Below are 17452 nucleotides of genomic sequence, written 5' to 3' on the forward strand. Positions count from 1 at the left end.
GTAACAGTGACTGCAAAGACGAAGATAAGCCCTGACATTGACAATCACGTAAGAATTCGTTAGAGCTCAGTGGTAAAAACCTTAGTCATATATCAGCATCCCCAGCCCTAAAGGATTCATCTGTCAAGTGAGGGTGAAGCCTTCCCTTTCTATCCACAAATTCTTCTCCTAGGCAGATTCTTCAGTTTCACTGAATCTTTTGGAGGACAATACTAAATCCTGAAGATGGAAGAAGGTGGAAGACACTCTGATATATTTTGTGACGACTAGTAACTTTCTTCACCACAGCATTAAGCTTATTCACACAACAGCACAGGAAAAAGGATTTCCATATGTTTTTCACAGTACAACAAAAAAGCTAGCAAATACAAATGTTCTCCATTGAATTCACTACTGCAGGTATTAAACAAAAAAGAATATCATCCAGTCTAATATTTTATATCTCTCTTATGCAAGCACAAAACAACTTTCTACAAACATAATATATAAAATAATATAATAAACAAATATAATATATAATATAATACGTATATTTTTTTCAATAATGCAGCTGCCATGAAAATTATAAAGACCTTATTTCACCATTTTTCAAAACCACAATTTGAAACAGAACAATATTTTAAATCAATTATTTGCATAGAGGGAGAGTACAAAATAGTACAAAATATTGGAAATGTTACCTTTTACACTTTTAATCCCATTTGTGGCTCACTATCCTGGATGATTAAAACCACCAAATGTAATTAAATTTTTATTACTATGCTCCCAGTTAAATCATAGAACTGAGCTCTGAAGGTCTTAATGTGTGAGAGTCAGAGTGAAGGCTCAGAATATAAACAGTATAATGAAGATATAATACAATCTATGTTTCGGACAGTAACTAGGTAATTATGCTTAAAAAAATTAAGACTTTATGCTTTCAAAAAAAACCAACCTAGTAAGAAATTGAAAAATTTAATAGCATGAGGACCACTGAACACTAGAATGAGATAACAGAATTACTGACAACACTTTATAAAAGAATAGATTTAAAGCCTTAGGAATTTGCTTTAGGTAAAGAAAAAGAAGTTTCTTCTGATTAAAACCAATGCTGAGAAAGTATACGAGACATTTAAAAGTCATAGAAAGCAGGAGGTAAGGTTGACCACAAGTCATGAAAAAGTGCAAATTTTAAAATAACTTATTTCTCAAGAATATGGAGTGTTTAGGAAATATTACTAACATATGAAAAAATCCATATTATAGATGATTCAGTCTAGATATTTTTTACTTACTATCTGATATGACTGCATAAAACATCAAAAAAAAAAAAAAAAAGGAAATTCTTGAACAATATATTTCCTGCTAAACAGTCAGAATTAAGTATGTCAAATAATGCTTTAAAACTTAATTTTTAGTTGTTAGTTGTTCTGCACTTACTGACGAATATAGTAATGAGCATATAATATTTCTAATTACAGTCACAGAATCATAGAATAGCAGGGGTAGGAAGGGACTCAAAATATCATCAAGTCCAACCCCCATTCCAACATAAACATCAGGTACGAAACATGCAAATATCTACTCCTAACACAACTGCATCTTGCTATTTCCACATTTAGATCTTGCCTGTTCTCTTTTGAATAGACAACGATAAGGGTTCATGGCAAAAAAATAGGCAATGAGTCATTTAAACAACTTGGTTACATAAAAATTTGTTCTATTACAAAAGAACCGTGCGTGGTATGACAGCAACTTCATTAAACTTGCTGGTTATGGTGCGGAAAAATTGTCACGATTCTTTCTTAATCTTCTCTGATTTTTATTTTTTTATTTCTTGGGAAAGAAAGGGAAACGGAGTAGAAAAGACATGTGAGGTTACCCTATTTTTATAACTACCTAATAATGAATGAAACTTTTACTGTACAGTTTACTTTAGAAAGACTTATGGCCCTTTCATTTTGTACTGCTGTCTCTGTGTTCTTAGCATCAGCCATAGCACTATTTCTCACATAACTTCAAGGTCACATCTTCCTTTTATCACCAGCAAAAAGGGAATGACTCCCTGATTAATAAGAGATTGTGGCAAGGGATGGGAAAATGGAAAATAAAGAGATAGAGCCATTTGTTTCTTGCATTCATTTTGTTCTGGAAACACATAAATAGAGACAAGGAAAGATAGTCAGAGCATTTCTGCACATGCTGCATCCAAGAAAACTGGCAAAATGTCTGTTTGGTGAAGCATGGAGGTGTTTTGGGATGCTACTTCTCTGTTGCTTAAAATCTGGAGCCATTATTTGAATTCCAATTGACATTTTAGCCTTTTCATTTCATTCTCCAGTAACATCCACAGCTAAGAACAAAAACCAATTTATTTCAAGATTATATATGCCTTACATGAGTTTCTACATACTGAAATTCATTATCCTTTGACATAAGCATCACAATTTTTTTATTGTCAATTGCTTTTAACCTGAGCTGTATAAAAGGACTAAATTCTTTTCTAGGCTACTGTTTATGATTTGAAGTTACTAAAGCCTTTTAGGATCATATTCAAAGACAATGGTAAATAATCACTGTGGCACATGGTCTTCTTACAAACCAAAATTTTTACTTTGCAAAGAATTATAAGTTACATTCTGTGCATCTTGAAGAGGACTTTTAGGAGGATGAGTTCTCAAGCTGAAATTCAAGAACAGCAAAGGTTTCCTAACAACCTCTGTATGAAATGCAGCTAGGCTGAGCATTAGACTGTGTCCTCAGGCAATGTGCTGATGTTATTTTCACTAGATGACCTCCTTCCACATACAGTAAACACAGGCTATTTGTCTCATGCAATACTGACATACAACAGGGGCTATGCTTTAACTGCTTTGGAAGTGCACAGAATTCAAAGCAATTGCTCCTGTCCTAAGCATTCTTTTCTAGCCCTGGAATATTCTTACGGTTTATCTTTTTACAATTCTTTCCAAATTTCTGTTAACTTCTGATAGACACAGGAAGCTCCACTTCTGAACTAATTCTTCTGTCAATACTGTTTACTGAGGCAAGACCATCTTCCCACATCTCACTGCAAACGCTTCTAATTTATCTTCACTGCAGACACTTCTAATTTATCTTTAGATCATATTCATCCTTCTAGGATGGAAAAGGACTTAAAATGAATTAATAAATTGTGTTTCTCTGTCAAACCATTTCAATAGCAAATGCATTCTAAAACCAGTCTCTAATCTGATTTAGTATGCTCTGTTGGCAGTGCACAGACACTGAAGTCTAAATGGAACAATTTCTGACCTGACAGAAATTCTTTAATTTTCTTCCAGGAAGCAAACAAACAAACAAAAAATGCACCTGGCATACAACGAGTAGGAAAACAAACATAGGCCATGAAAGTACATGTACAAATCCACAGGTCAGTGATAACTACAGGAACTTTCAGAAAGAGTCTACTGATCAAGACTTAGAAAAAGTGATCAGAAGAATCTATGGATTTTTCACATTAGTGGCTGACCATATTTCAAGCTTTTAATAAATGTACCACAGCTTTTAATAAATAACCACTTAATTTCAACCAGCAAAACCAAAAAATTATTTTTCTATGCTGTTATCAGATAGCTGTGGTATAATACATTAACTGTGACACAAACATGCATAGATCAGGTATATAAAGACAGAACACACTGTTCTAGTTCTTTTATGAAATGCAACTTTTAAGGCTTACATAAATCATTTAAAAAACTAGAAAAAAAAAGAGATCAAAATGGTAGCGAACCAAAAACATTTAAGATTTCAGTGTAAAACACAGAATACAAGAATAATCAAAAGTGTATGAAAAATAACCAAAGCTGACAAGACCACTGTGAAGACTGACCCATAACCTTTCATTAGTGAAGAACAGGGAGCGAAGAGTATACAATTAAATGACACTTTCCTCAGGCTGACTGAGGAGGGACATAAGAAAAACAGGCGGTAACACTGGTAAAATTTAAGCACAGATCAGTCCTCCATCAGAAAACAGAGAAATAAGCACAAATTCAGAATCTGACAGACAAACAGTCCAAATTATTTCCTCTTTTAGAACAAGTCAGCTGTGGTTATGTTCCATTGACAAAAACAATGGTATGTGGAAATTATTGCTTTGAGCTGATAAGATGGAACTTAGATATTAATGAAAAAGACACGACTGAGGACTTGAGCAGTAGTAGAATAGAGACAATGACCATTTTCTGAATATGTTAAGGGAATCCTAGCAAACTAACTTTTCTTTGAGAATAAGTCAAATCCATCCAATTTAAGAACATTCTTACCTATTTTCTCAGACAAAACCACTTTTTCTGAAGGATCTTTCAAATTAACTCTGCTAGATGCCAACACAGGAATAGAGAGCTTCTCAGGAACCACAAAGAATTCTTGCATGCTCACTTGTATACTATAATCCATGTACTTCAACTCTGGAGGGAATTCACGTGGTTTTAAGAGTTCATACCTCTGGAAGTAAAGAAATAACATATACATACGAAAATCATAATAATTGTAGGTTAAGAAATGTGAAATGAGACAGTCTTAAAAGTGTAGTTCTGTAATTGAATTGGTAACTAGGCCCGTTACATAGAAATGGTTGAGAGGAGCTTCTAAATAAAAACTGTCTTATTAATATTTTTTTAGACATCATGTATCTGAAACATTAATTTTAAAACTAATATACATTGAGATTTACAGTTCAACCACCTCCTGCTCCGAAACCTTTCTGCAAGCCTTGGAAGCTTTTCAAGGAAGACCAAAAAGAAAAAAAATATTAAACTAACAATTTACTTTGTATTGGATGTGGATGTGCTTCTTCATTTACTTCATAATGTTTCTAAATAATGAAAAACATGAAAAAACATATTTTGTGAGCAATAACTATATAGTTATTAATACATAGTTATATAACGATATAGTTATTAATACTTAAATGTTGACAATATGTTTGAGGAATCAAAGATTTAAAATTAACTTCATGGACAAATAATCTCCTCCTGTTGGCACTGCTAATCAACAGCATGAAACATATTAGTAAAATTTAGCACAATACAAAAAAAACAAGTTCCAAATAGGCATTTAAATCTCATAGCAAAAATTAAGTTAGACACAGTTAGCATTACAGAAATAATGCCATTATTTAATACACAGCTTGGCCACTACTGCAATTTTGAATCTGTTATCTGGAACACGTTATATTTGCAATGATCAAGAGTAATTGTAAGTTCAACAAAGTTAGTAATTCTAGTAACTCTAATAATCAAAGACAAACAAAATAGATTTCCTTTTTTTCCAATAAGAAGGTGACTTAAGTAAGCATGTAAACTGTAAAACTTACAGTTTAATAAAAAAGGAAAACATGCAATTATTTACAGCAATTTTACAGGTACAAGTGGACCAACAACTAGTAGAAATGTAAGAGCAATTTTCATTCTCTCCATCCATTACATAAAAAATTTATACTTGTAGGAAGTGGGTATAAAGGTGTAAAGGAAATGAAAAAGAGAGTGCTAGATATTCTGCAGAAATTCCAGATTTCTCTCCAACCTGTCATGTATCTCCCAAAGGATTTAATGAGCCTAAACAATTCATCAAACCACAGGGCCTTTGGAGAGGGTATTTTTCATTCAGGAACTGGGGAGGGCCTATTTAGACAACAAACATGGAAATATAGTTCAGCTCCAAATTAAGTTGCAGAACACAAGTTCCCTTCAAATACAGAAAGTTCCTTCAGCAAATTTCACCAGAACTTCTATATTGTCACTTTCATACAGACAGTAAGTAATAATTCATGATAAAAAGAATAAATAGCAACACTTACCAGAAATTTATCTGCATAGTGAATTACTATACTGAAAAATAATTTTGAATGAAGTCTTTTCTACAGCAGTGTATAGCAGAAGTACTTCATTTAATTTCTCATGAACAATTAAAATACTTGTGTACATGGAGAACATACCTCTTTTTGCACCTTATTGTCAATTCTTATGTGATTCAGTGTTAGAATTCATCATTACACATTTCATAACTTACAGTCCTCCATCGTTCTACAGTCTCATTTATTTTAGCACTCACATTAGATCTTAGCATACTTAGTGGCAAAAAGAACATTCCTTTTATGTTATGTTTTGAATAAATTCACAGCTTCACAGCAGTTGAAGTACTGTTGCACTCAACAGCACTCTTAATATTAAAGGACTTCAATTTTAAAAAGTTTATAAGCAGTGTACTAGCTATAATCCAAAAGAAAAATATTTGAGGCCAGATTACATGGTTACAATCCCTGTCCTGTGACAAACATATAACATATTAAACCCACTTTTTATTTTCCTCATTTAATTTCCTCTGTATAACTTTTTAAATTTATCTGTAACCAAACACATACATTTAGCATCAAGGACACTAGAGAAAATTTTCTTCCGTAGCACTGGGAATCATGCAGCACTGGGAACCCTATTTAAGGAAATGTCCAATTGGAAAACTGGAATCGTATACATCTTCTCAACGATCTGCCACATGGGAAATTAACTAATCAAACCCAGAGTTTTATCAAAATGCATAGAAATGTATATTCTAATTCTGTGTAAGAGAAAAGTTTGGTTTGGCATTATCGCTATTAAAAATTTATTCACATGCAGTAATTGAATATTTACTGGACTATCTAGGGAGAATTTTTTTGCTTCTAGATGCTGATTTCTTGGGAAAATATCACTAGCTAGGAATTGTGTAGGGATAGGGAGCTACTGTTTAAGGCAGATTTGCAGCTTTCCAAAACTACTGTGTATTGATTGCAAAAAAAGTATTTCCTGTTCATGAATTTATGTTCCTGTTCATCAATTTATTCTGTTTTATAAGAACAAGTTTGTTCTTATAAAAAATAAATACAAAAAATTCCATTTGAGAACTTTCATGAGCATAAGAAAAAATGCTAATACAGATAATTACAATGTATTACATAGAACGTGATATCTTTTTTAATCAATTTATATTTTTTAGAAGATAACTGAAATAAAATATCAATGTTCTGTTTAACAGCAGCAAAGATTTCTTAAAGGAAGCACTTCTTAATAGCATGAGTGAGAAAGTAGCTCCTGCAGTGTCTGATGGCAATGAAGATTAGTAACTGTCAGATTACAGAACGTGTAAAAAAAACATAACTCCAATACACTATTTCCTGAAACTTTAAAATTCATTCATTTTAAAAATTCATTCCTAAAAACAAGAACAACTAATTAATTTCAGGACCAGATTACTGATTTTTCTCACCTCTATTCTGGACAGCCCTAGCAATGCAGTTGCAGCTCTGACACTACTGCTATCCAGAGTTCCTGAGATCTTTCTTCTTTTATATTCAATAGTTGACATCTGCTGTTGAGCAGCAATAGCCAGAGCTCTTTCTCTCGATTCATTGACCAGTGGAATCCTGAGTTTTTCTTCAAGAGTCTGTCCAACTCTACATTTCAAATATAAAATTGGCTCTACTGCACTTGGACCTATTTAAGTAAAAGCACATTAAAAAAAAAAAAAGGGGAAAAAAAAAAAGACAAATATCGTAACTGTATTAGAACACTTAAAATACTTAGCCTGCAAAGAAAAGGCTGAACACAAAATTCCTTTCATATTCACTTATATGCTATTTATCTACTTACCTATTTTCCTTATAATTTATTTGTTATTACTGGGGAAATATAAATCAACGTAAATCAAAATCCAAATACAAAATTCAAAAATTCTACACCGGCTTAAAGCTATTACAATAGTAGCAAAACTTAAAAAAAAAAAGTCTTTCTGCTACCTAAAAACTACAACTACCCTTTTATCCCAGTAGAATATATTGCATCCCTACAAGCAGGAACTACTAGCAATATAATTCTAATTAGAGATGGTAAAATTCAATTTTTTTCCAAATACATTACTTTGAGATCCACAGTTCTTGTCAAAGCTCTCTGAACTAAATAGCAACAAATATTTACTCATCCCTCACACATGTGCACTTGACTTAAATCAAACAAACATTTTCACTTTCCCAAATTAAAATATTAGTAGTAAGAAACCATCCTGGAAGGAAAATAAGTCTGTGATAGAACCTTTGTGCACACAGTGGTACCAAACGATCCTAGAAAATGAATGTTTTATCTTATTAGGCAAGCCTTTACAGAAAAGGATTGGAGACAAATTACATTTAAGAGCAAAATGGATTTCTGCCATTTCATGCAAATGCTATAAATGAAAATCATCTTGCACTGTCCTGTTTAGCTTTAGTTTCATAGCAGACAAGTTTTCATAACTGCTGTATGTCTCTGTATTTTTATTTTTTCAGTGAATGTTTGTTACAATGTTTAGCTGACCCACAAATTCAACTATTCTCAACAGCGGCTTTCTTTGAATCTCAGCCCAAAGTGGCTTGAAACGGCTGAGATATGAAGATCAAAAGATAAGAAGGTCCCACGAATGTGACCCTGAGCAGACCAATTCTAGGATTACAAGCAAGGAAGAGCTTGTAGTAACTAGAAAGTTCCAAGTAAAGTCTAGAGCACATTACACGTTTTACATCTCATTGCTATTCATAATGGAGATCTATCTCTGTGTCTCATCAATGAATATCTAGTAGAACACTGACTTTCCTACGGAAAACACAACAAAAGCAGAATTAAGAAAAAATGGCTACTGAAAACCAAGACTGTAACGTACTATGACAGTTCAGTTGTTTTGACCTCTGATAACAGTTTTTATTTCACGATGATCCAGAATGGGATGCACTTAACTTAATGAATGGTCATACTCTTGAATTAACTGCTTATACAAGAACAGCCTCTGCATAACACACATAAGGGTGCAAGAGACCTTGATTATTTTAGGGTTGAGCATGTTGTAAAAACTGTTAGCATATAATCACTATAATATTTTTATATGAAGCATAGAAAAGATTCTAGTTTGTGGTAAAATGAATTTATAATTGATTATACAATCCAGGCTTTTCCTTTCTCTCTTCATAAGAATAGTTAAAATGCTTGAATACAAAATATTAGAGGGTCTTCAAAGGAAGTGGCATAGAAGTTGTCTTAAGTTACATAAACATCTTATTTGACCTGGATGTGTCATCCTTAATTTCTACCATACTAAATCTGTCCTATCAGAAAAACTCTTGGAAGAAACATAATCTCTAACATATTAAAATTTGCTCACACAAAACCACATCTAAGACTCAGTCATGGAGAAGTACATCTCAATCACAATCAGAGAAATAGGCCATATACATAATGACCATTTCCAGGTTAGTTACTGTCAGACATTTCAACATTTCTTAACAAGCAACAGGAAGAACAGTAACGTAACTTCCTAATGTGTATCACATTCTTTAGTCTCAGAACATAAAGTAGATATATTTCAAATAACTGCCATGCCTTTCTGAAATAGGAATGGCAGCAATTTATCACTGCTTGAGGACAAAACTATATCTGTAAAATCACAATACTGTATACAAAACATTATAAAACTAGGAAGACTAGTCAAAGATGACTTGCCCTGGTATATCTGACTACAACCTACATTCTGAAGTAGAAAACAAGAGAAATTATGAGAAGATATTCATATAAACTATATTGAAAACAACTTTACACAGAAATTGAATACAATAGCTAAAAACTAGCTAACTTCTGCACTGAAGGGAATGTACTGGACAATATTAAAATAAACATCTCATAGTTACACTGTACTACAAACAACTGCTTATATCAGATATAATTAATGAATTTTAGCAAAAATCGCTGGGAACTAAAGAATATTTGTGAAGTAGATTGATTTGCTCTATTTTTCTCTCCCACCATCCATTTACTTTACCTTCTAATGTACTGCTAACATGCAAAACATTTGGACTATCCATTGGAAGCAGTTCTGAAGGCAAAGGTATGTCACCTGCTCCTTCTACAAGATATACAAATTCTCCAATCTGAAACACAGAAACACATAATCAATTTGCAATTCTGGAAGAAGCATCATTTTAGAACTATGTTCAAATAAAAGCAAATTACTGTTTCAAACCCTAGTATGATAATCATGTTTCTTTAATGTATCTGAAAAATGAAAAAATTTCAATGAGATGAATCCTTTTCAATATATTTTAACTGAATGAGAATACTTTGAACCATATATAGAATGGTAAATTCTTATTATGTGCTATAGCCAGATATATTTAAACACGTATACCAGTTGCCTTGATTGCTTTCCACTGTTAAGAATTGTAATTTTGAGCCAGTAACACTTTTCAAGAAAGCAAACAAGAGCAGAAGTCAAAGCAGGCTAGCATCAGGTACAAATTATCCACTAAGAAGAAAATAAGTTAACAAATCTTACTTAATTCATCAAAAATAATTAAAGCCTTATAGGAACTTCAAAGCAAACACAAACATGGCCTAGAAAAAAAAGAAAGACTGTAACTTGTCATGAAGTATAAATTAATGATCAGAGAAATAACACTTTCAGTCATTGAAGAAATTAAAAAAAAATTAAAAAGGGTGAAATAGAAAAAAAAGTATTACTAAAAAAATAAGAAAATTCATTAGAGTACAGTTTGAAGTTACAAAGAGGACATCCCAAAACTAAAAATACCTAAGTTAGCTACTTATATACTTACTAGGAGATTTAGTACATATAATATTATTGCTTTATTAACTTCTGCATTTTTAAATTACTGCAATTTTTTTTTTTTTTTTTGGATCATTTAACTGATTGATTGCAATGCAAGGGATCAAATGGTGCTGCAACAAAACATATAACTTGCCACAGAAGGTCATCTCTTATCTTTCTCATAAACAACATTCCATAAAATCCTGCCTTAAAAATGCGTATCAGTCATTTATTCTGCATTCCAGATACGAGGGCAAAAAATCTTTATATCATTTTGTTCATCTGCCAAACTATGCAATTTTTTCTCTCTAATATTGGTCAATAAAAGAAGATGAGTCTGTTTTTTATTTTATTCCAGGCTTCATCAAATATTTACACTAAGGCTGGCAACATTGCAGTTATGTTTCTGACCCAGCAGAAGGAAACCTATTCAATTTTCATGGCACTTTCTCTCCTTTCTTGATTTAAGAGTTCAGAGAAATCTTCCTTAACAGGGATTAAAGAATCCTACAGCAAAATTGGTTTCCCACAAATAAACTAATAGCCACTCCTGGGAGCCAATTTAAAGAGAAATTATTCCTATTTGATGCAGCATTTTGACTCCATAAGGACTATTAACAAACTCACAGCATGTACATCTAATTTCATGAAGGTACTGGTTGCTACGTTGCCAGTTCTACTACCAATTAGTTTTCTTGTCATTGCTGACAACAATATGCTTATATGTATGAACAAATTTCCCCATTTCTCTCCCTGCTTTGAAAATATATTGCTTTTTGGTCTACATAACATGTAAATCCTGTTTCCTGTTTGTGATCTTGAGGAACGGGGGCTTGGCAAAGACTGGGGTCAGGACCCTGAATTCAGGGAGAGTAAACTTCAGGTTGTTTAAGGAATTGCTGATTGAGATCTCCTGGGAAGTTGTCCTTAGAGATAAGGGACTGGAAGGAAGCTGGCTACTCTTTAAGAATGCCCTTCTGAGAGCTCTCTGTCCCTCAGAATAAGAAAGTAGGCAGGGGAGGCAGGAAACCAGCATGGCTTGGCAAGGAGCTGCTGGTCAAACTGAGGGAAAAGAAGGGATTGTACCAGCTGTGGAAACAAGGGTGTGTCACCTGGGGAGAATACAGGGATGCTGTCTGGACTTGCTGAGAGGGGATTAAGAAAGTCAAGGCACAGATGGAGCTGAATTTGGCGAAGGATGTTAAAAACAACAAGAAGGGATTCTATAGCTATATTGGTCAGAAGAGGCATGTCAAAGAAAGAGTACCTCCTTTGGTAAATGAGAAAGGAGAATTAGATACAAGAGATATGGAGAAGGCTGAAGTACTAAATGAGTTTTTTCCTCTTCACTGATAGACAGGATTTTCATATTTCTGATGTCCCTGAAGCTTGCAGTTCTGAGCCTCAAGGTGGGAAATGGGGGAGTAAATCCACCCTGCTGTAAATGCAGAGCAAGTCTGAGACTGCCTCATGCGACTGAATGTACACAAGTCCATGGGGCCAGATGACATACACCCCAGGGTCCTAAAGGAGCAGGCTGATGTGGTTGCTGAGCCACTCTCCCTCATATTTGAAAATATGTGGTTGTTGGACAAAGTCTCCAGCGACTGGAAAAAAAGGAAACGTCACTCGCATTTACAAAAAAGGGAGAAAAGAGGACCCAGGAAACTACAGGCCAGTGAGCCTCAGTTCAGTGCCTGAAATCACTGTGGAACAGATCCTCCTAGAAGACATGTTAAGGCACATGAGGGATGAGCAAGTGATCTGAGACAGCCAGCATGGCTTTACCAAGGGAAGGTCGTGCCTGACCAATCTGTTGGCTTACTGGAGTTAAACCACAACTCAACTATATGTTCTTTAAAGCTTCCAATCATGGCTTTCTTTCTTAAAAAAAATAAAAATTAAAAAAAATAAAAATAAAAATAAAAATTGCCAGTGGTTTCAAATATCAAATAGGGTCAGATAAACACATTTGAACATCATTGTATTGGTCTTATTTTCTTTAAAAATAAGGAAAAAAATAAAAATGGCCAGGTGCTATAACCTAGTTAAACAATACAAAGAAACATCAAGAGATTACAAGTAATCTCTTGCTCTGTATTGAGGAAAAGCATGGAAGCTAAGAACCTGCTTAGCTTCCTAAGCTTCTCTAAGGAGAAAAAGAATAAGTCATGTAGTTCTGGATGTATTCTTACAAATAAAAAATAAAAATAAAAAAAAAAAAAAAAAGGAAATGAAACACAGAATAGCAGATACATGTAATGGCACAGAGCAAAACCTGAAACAGAGTTTATATTACAGATGTAAGAAACAGAATGCAAGCCTTGAGATCAACCACACATAAAGTAGGATTAGACAAACAACAGGATGTTGAAAAAACATTGATAGCTAATGGCAAAACACAGCAAAGAGGTTAAAGAGGTGAGAAGAGAAAAATAAGAAGGTTGTTGCCACTGAGATATAGGATTACAGGAACATCAAAAAGGCTGTATTGCAAATTTTAAACTCTGAAAGTTGATCAAAAATAGGTCTTGGTAACTTGATGAAATCAATTTCATTTAAAAACAAAGGAAATCTTAGATTGCATGAATCAAGAAAAAGGGTCAGTATTCATGTACAAAAGGCGAATGCTTTTAATTTCTTTTCTGGATATAAAAGAGTGGTAAATTTTGGTTTAAATTTCTTTGCTAAAACTTGCAACCTTCTGATCTTCTTAAGCAACATTTGCCTGAAAGAATTATATGAATATTGTGCTTCAACCAAAAGCAAACAAACAACCAAAAAAAAAACAGAAAATGGAAATATTTTCACTTCCACAAGTCTGGGCATAGATCACTTCAAACATCTAAAAGCTTTACAGAAATGATCTTAATTGACTAGAATATCATGTGAGAACCACTTAAAGAACTTAGTTTCCATTCTTACCATTTCATTAACCAGAATGACTGTGCAGTAACGTTTTTCCAGATTAAATGGAAGAAAGAGAATCTCTAGGGCTGCAGAACTTCTCCCTGCCAAAAACAGTTTTTCCTGGGGACTGAAGAACTCAGGCAGGAGGCTGGACTGGACAGCTGTTAAAAAAGTTTTAATGGTTGCTCAAATAGAACAGAATGAGACATAATATATTGCATCTGCCTAGGATACTGTGTACAGCCTGCTGTAACAGTTGGTGTTAAAGGCACTCCAATGTTACACTTATGTAAACCTCCTGCAATACTGCACGCTGTTGGACTGGGTGATCTTGTGGGTCTTTTCCAATCTTGGTAATTCTATGACTCTATGATTATTGTGTGTACTGACACAAAATCAAAGAAAACAGACTGTTCTCACTATCAGTAAAAACTCTTTAAAGATGTACAGCCTATAACTAAATAACTCCTCTTTAATACTCTAGTTTAATACTATTTAAATGAACTGCCTTGACCTCAGCAGCAGAAACATGTTGCTATAATATGAAATTCTCCAGAATTAATAATAACTAAGTTCAGTCAAACTTACCTTTTTTGCACTGCTTTAAACTAAACCTTGTGTTGACAAATAACATTCTTCCTAAGACACTAAGAATCTTACAGGTGAATGTGGCAGATTCAGACAACTTTCTCAGTGAGTGCTTTTCCTTAACTAAACAAATTTGGGTAATGTACAACAGTTTAGAATTTGACTTGTGTTCAGCCTTGGCTATCTAACATTCTAGAAAGGTCAACAGACTGGAAAGCAGAAGTGCAGGTAACTGAAATGAACACAGATCACAGAACAATAGAATGCATGAGGCTGGAAGGGTCCCCTGCAGTTCACCTGGTCCAACCCAGCATGCTCAAGCAGGGCTAAATAAGAACCTTACTTCATACTCTGGCTAAACAAATATAAATGATTCACTACCTCCCTTCCCAAACACCAAGAGCTTCATTAAAGAAAACTAATCATCCACACCTCCTCCCACCTCCAAATACTTCTTCTCCCCATAATTCAAATTGAAAGAATAGTTTCCAAACAAAAGGAATTTCCCAACATACACAATTCAACCAACAGCTAAGTTGCACATGAATCTGCTGTTTCCAAAGCTAATATAAACAATAACAAACAAAAACAAACATAAAGGTCAATTTTTACCCTTCCATCCAAAAGGGTAATTCTTTTTTTTTTTTTTTCTATTTAGTCTCCTGTTCAAATGTTCCTCGTCCAAAGTATTTCAGACTGTGGAACAGTGAATCTTGTGAGAGCCCTCCTTCCTTACCTGCTCCCTGGATTGTGAAAAATTAAACAGTTACCAAAGAAGGCACATTCAGTACATAATTCAGATTTAATAAAAGCAGCCTTTTATTGTGGCTGCTCCAAAAAAAACAAAAATGTATTTCTTGAGGCCTGCTTTGCACTTAGGACTTCACTTGCCCTTAACAGCAATGTTTCCTCAGTTCAGGATGTAAAACACAGAGAAGACTCTTATTTAGGTTTTGCCATGTTACAGAGAGAAGAATGAAAAATTATTCTCAAAGCAGAATTACACTTCTACAAGAAATAAAAGCATAAATTTAGGTTCCTACAAAACTAAAGCACTATAATAAATGTCTCTGCAGCAACAATCTGAAGCTAAGCTTGCTTTGAAAGCTATTCTTAAGTTACTACAATAGTTGTAAACTACCTCATTAGTTAAAGTAAATACATTTTTATGAATTTTTATGAATGCTGTATTAGTTAGCTGTTAATCATATCTCAGAGTACAATATGAGAAATGAATATAAATGGAAGGGAAGGTGATTCAAATTAGATTACAAATCTGTTCTTCATATAGTTTCATGAAAACAAAACAATATTTTCCAAGAGGACAGAATTCATTTTCTGAGGTCAAATTTTGCTCAAGAGGACTTTTGACAGCTTCAGATTCATGCGTTTTTACAGAACTTTTTCATTTTCTGTTTCACAGGAAAATAAAAGCAAGATTTGTACTGTCTATGAATACTTTCAAAGATAAACCAGGTAAGCTGAAGAAGCTCCACAGCGAACTCCCATGCAGCTCTTAAAAGAATGAAATAAGCACTTTTAAATTTATTTATGTTAAAGTCACTAGGTCTATAGTGCAGCTTTAGAAATAAATTCAGTCAATTCAACAAATAATACATTCTACTAAATAATAATTACCAAGTGTATTTTAAGACTTCAGAATCAGATGCTTTAATTGCTACTGTAGTAACGTAAGAGGTTATAGTGATATAGAGATACTTACAGCAATTAAAGTATTTGGCTTCATTTGGCTCTTCAAGCAGTGTCCTGTTTTTACAGTTTAACACATTATTTTCAGAACTAAAAGGAAACAAAGGAAAGCAATAGACCAAAACTGGACATTAGTATTTCTGTTAATAGACAGCTTTTTTCCTTTTTGTAGACATAAATACAGGAAATTCAAATGCTTTCAATGAAAAAAAAAAACCAAAAAATTTTGGAACCAGATATTTATCAATAATGGTTATTTAATTTCTTTGACATACATTGGGAGTCATATTTATAATGAAAGTAGAACAAGATTCCTCAGTTAACTTGTGTAATATCTCTGCAGTATTCATATAAACCAAACTCCATGTCAAAATATATATATACATATTATATATATATTGTAATACAGATATATGTATTAGTCAAAAGCATTGCCGTCCAATAATCTTCCACACAATTTTTCTCTTTATCATTGCAGTATCCTATGACAATAGATAATTATTACCTTGTACATCCGGAGGTCTTGGAATGCAAAATGCAAAGGCCTTGCATTTCACTGATAACTCAGTTGATTTCATATCAGTTTTTCAGTGTTCCCCTTAAAAGCTATTCTAGAAATACATCTAAAAATCCTATTTATTTAATGTTACATACCAGTAGATTTAAAAGATATATTACAATTTCTATTCAGAGCACAAAACAGCATGGCTTCATCCTACTATACCTTAACAGGAAAAATTAGAGTTAATCACAAGTTAATCACTAAATGCAATTTTCTAAAATAAATATTTTAAATAAATATCTCTGCTCTTCATGATGTACTATACTGTTTCAAAACACCAAATTTTGGTATAGTCTCAAAGATACTTAAATGATCTCACAGCAGTTCCCAGACTGAATCAGTAGCACACAAACTATTTAAAACTTACAAGCTATTACTTTCTCTTAGAGGAAACGGGGCACAATTATTTAAGAAAAAAATGCAATATAGACAGTTGAACATCTGCATTTTTCTTGGCAAAATTAGGGAGATATAAATCGTTACCTTCTTGCTTCAGTTAATTTAGTTCACTTGCAAAGTTCTTTTCCACATGGCTATAGCCCTGAAGAAGTAGAGTGAGAAAGCCTGGAAACAGCTAAGCTTGTTTCTCCCAACCACTTCTACGCTAAGAAATGGTCCATATACAGTGATAGTGCAATTACTCACTCACATGCAAACCTAATATAATCAAAGTTTTTTCTGAAAAAGGAGGAAAAGGAATGAAGAGGATAAATTTTAACCTAAGCATCCTACTCTGTTTATGATGTTATTGTTTTCCAAGTGAATTTGAAAGGAACAGATATGCCTGAAAAAAAAAATTTACAACAGTCTTTGCTTATTCCCAATCCCTCCAAATCAAACTGTGCTTCTTACTTTCTTATTTTTCTTATGTTACTACTATCTTATTTTCCTGATATTACTTTATATTTTTTTTTGTCCTTCTTCACAAATAATTTGTACCACTGCTGACAGGAGTTCTGCTGTTACATTTACGGAAGGACAGTTTTGTTTAATTTAAAGTAAGTACAGGCAAGAGCCCACAGATGATGAAAAAAATACTGTAATGTATCTTAAAAA

The 17452-nt window shown here is 33.3% G+C and overlaps 1 protein-coding gene across 1 annotated transcript in view; it reads right to left on the reverse strand.

The window, feature by feature from the left end:
- CFAP47 (cilia and flagella associated protein 47) overlaps positions 1–17452 on the reverse strand; it is a gene marked incomplete at both ends in the record, with an annotated part of 263453 nt that overhangs the window by 142665 nt on the left and 103336 nt on the right. Inside the window, 5 exon segments of the mRNA XM_079549119.1 lie at positions 4287–4467; positions 7267–7493; positions 9841–9949; positions 13552–13697; positions 15848–15924. Of these exon segments, the coding sequence (XP_079405245.1) occupies positions 4287–4467; positions 7267–7493; positions 9841–9949; positions 13552–13697; positions 15848–15924 (740 nt within the window).

This window comes from Tetrao urogallus (genome assembly GCF_951394365.1).
Source record: "Tetrao urogallus genome assembly, chromosome: 1".
Lineage (NCBI taxonomy): Eukaryota > Metazoa > Chordata > Aves > Galliformes > Phasianidae > Tetrao > Tetrao urogallus.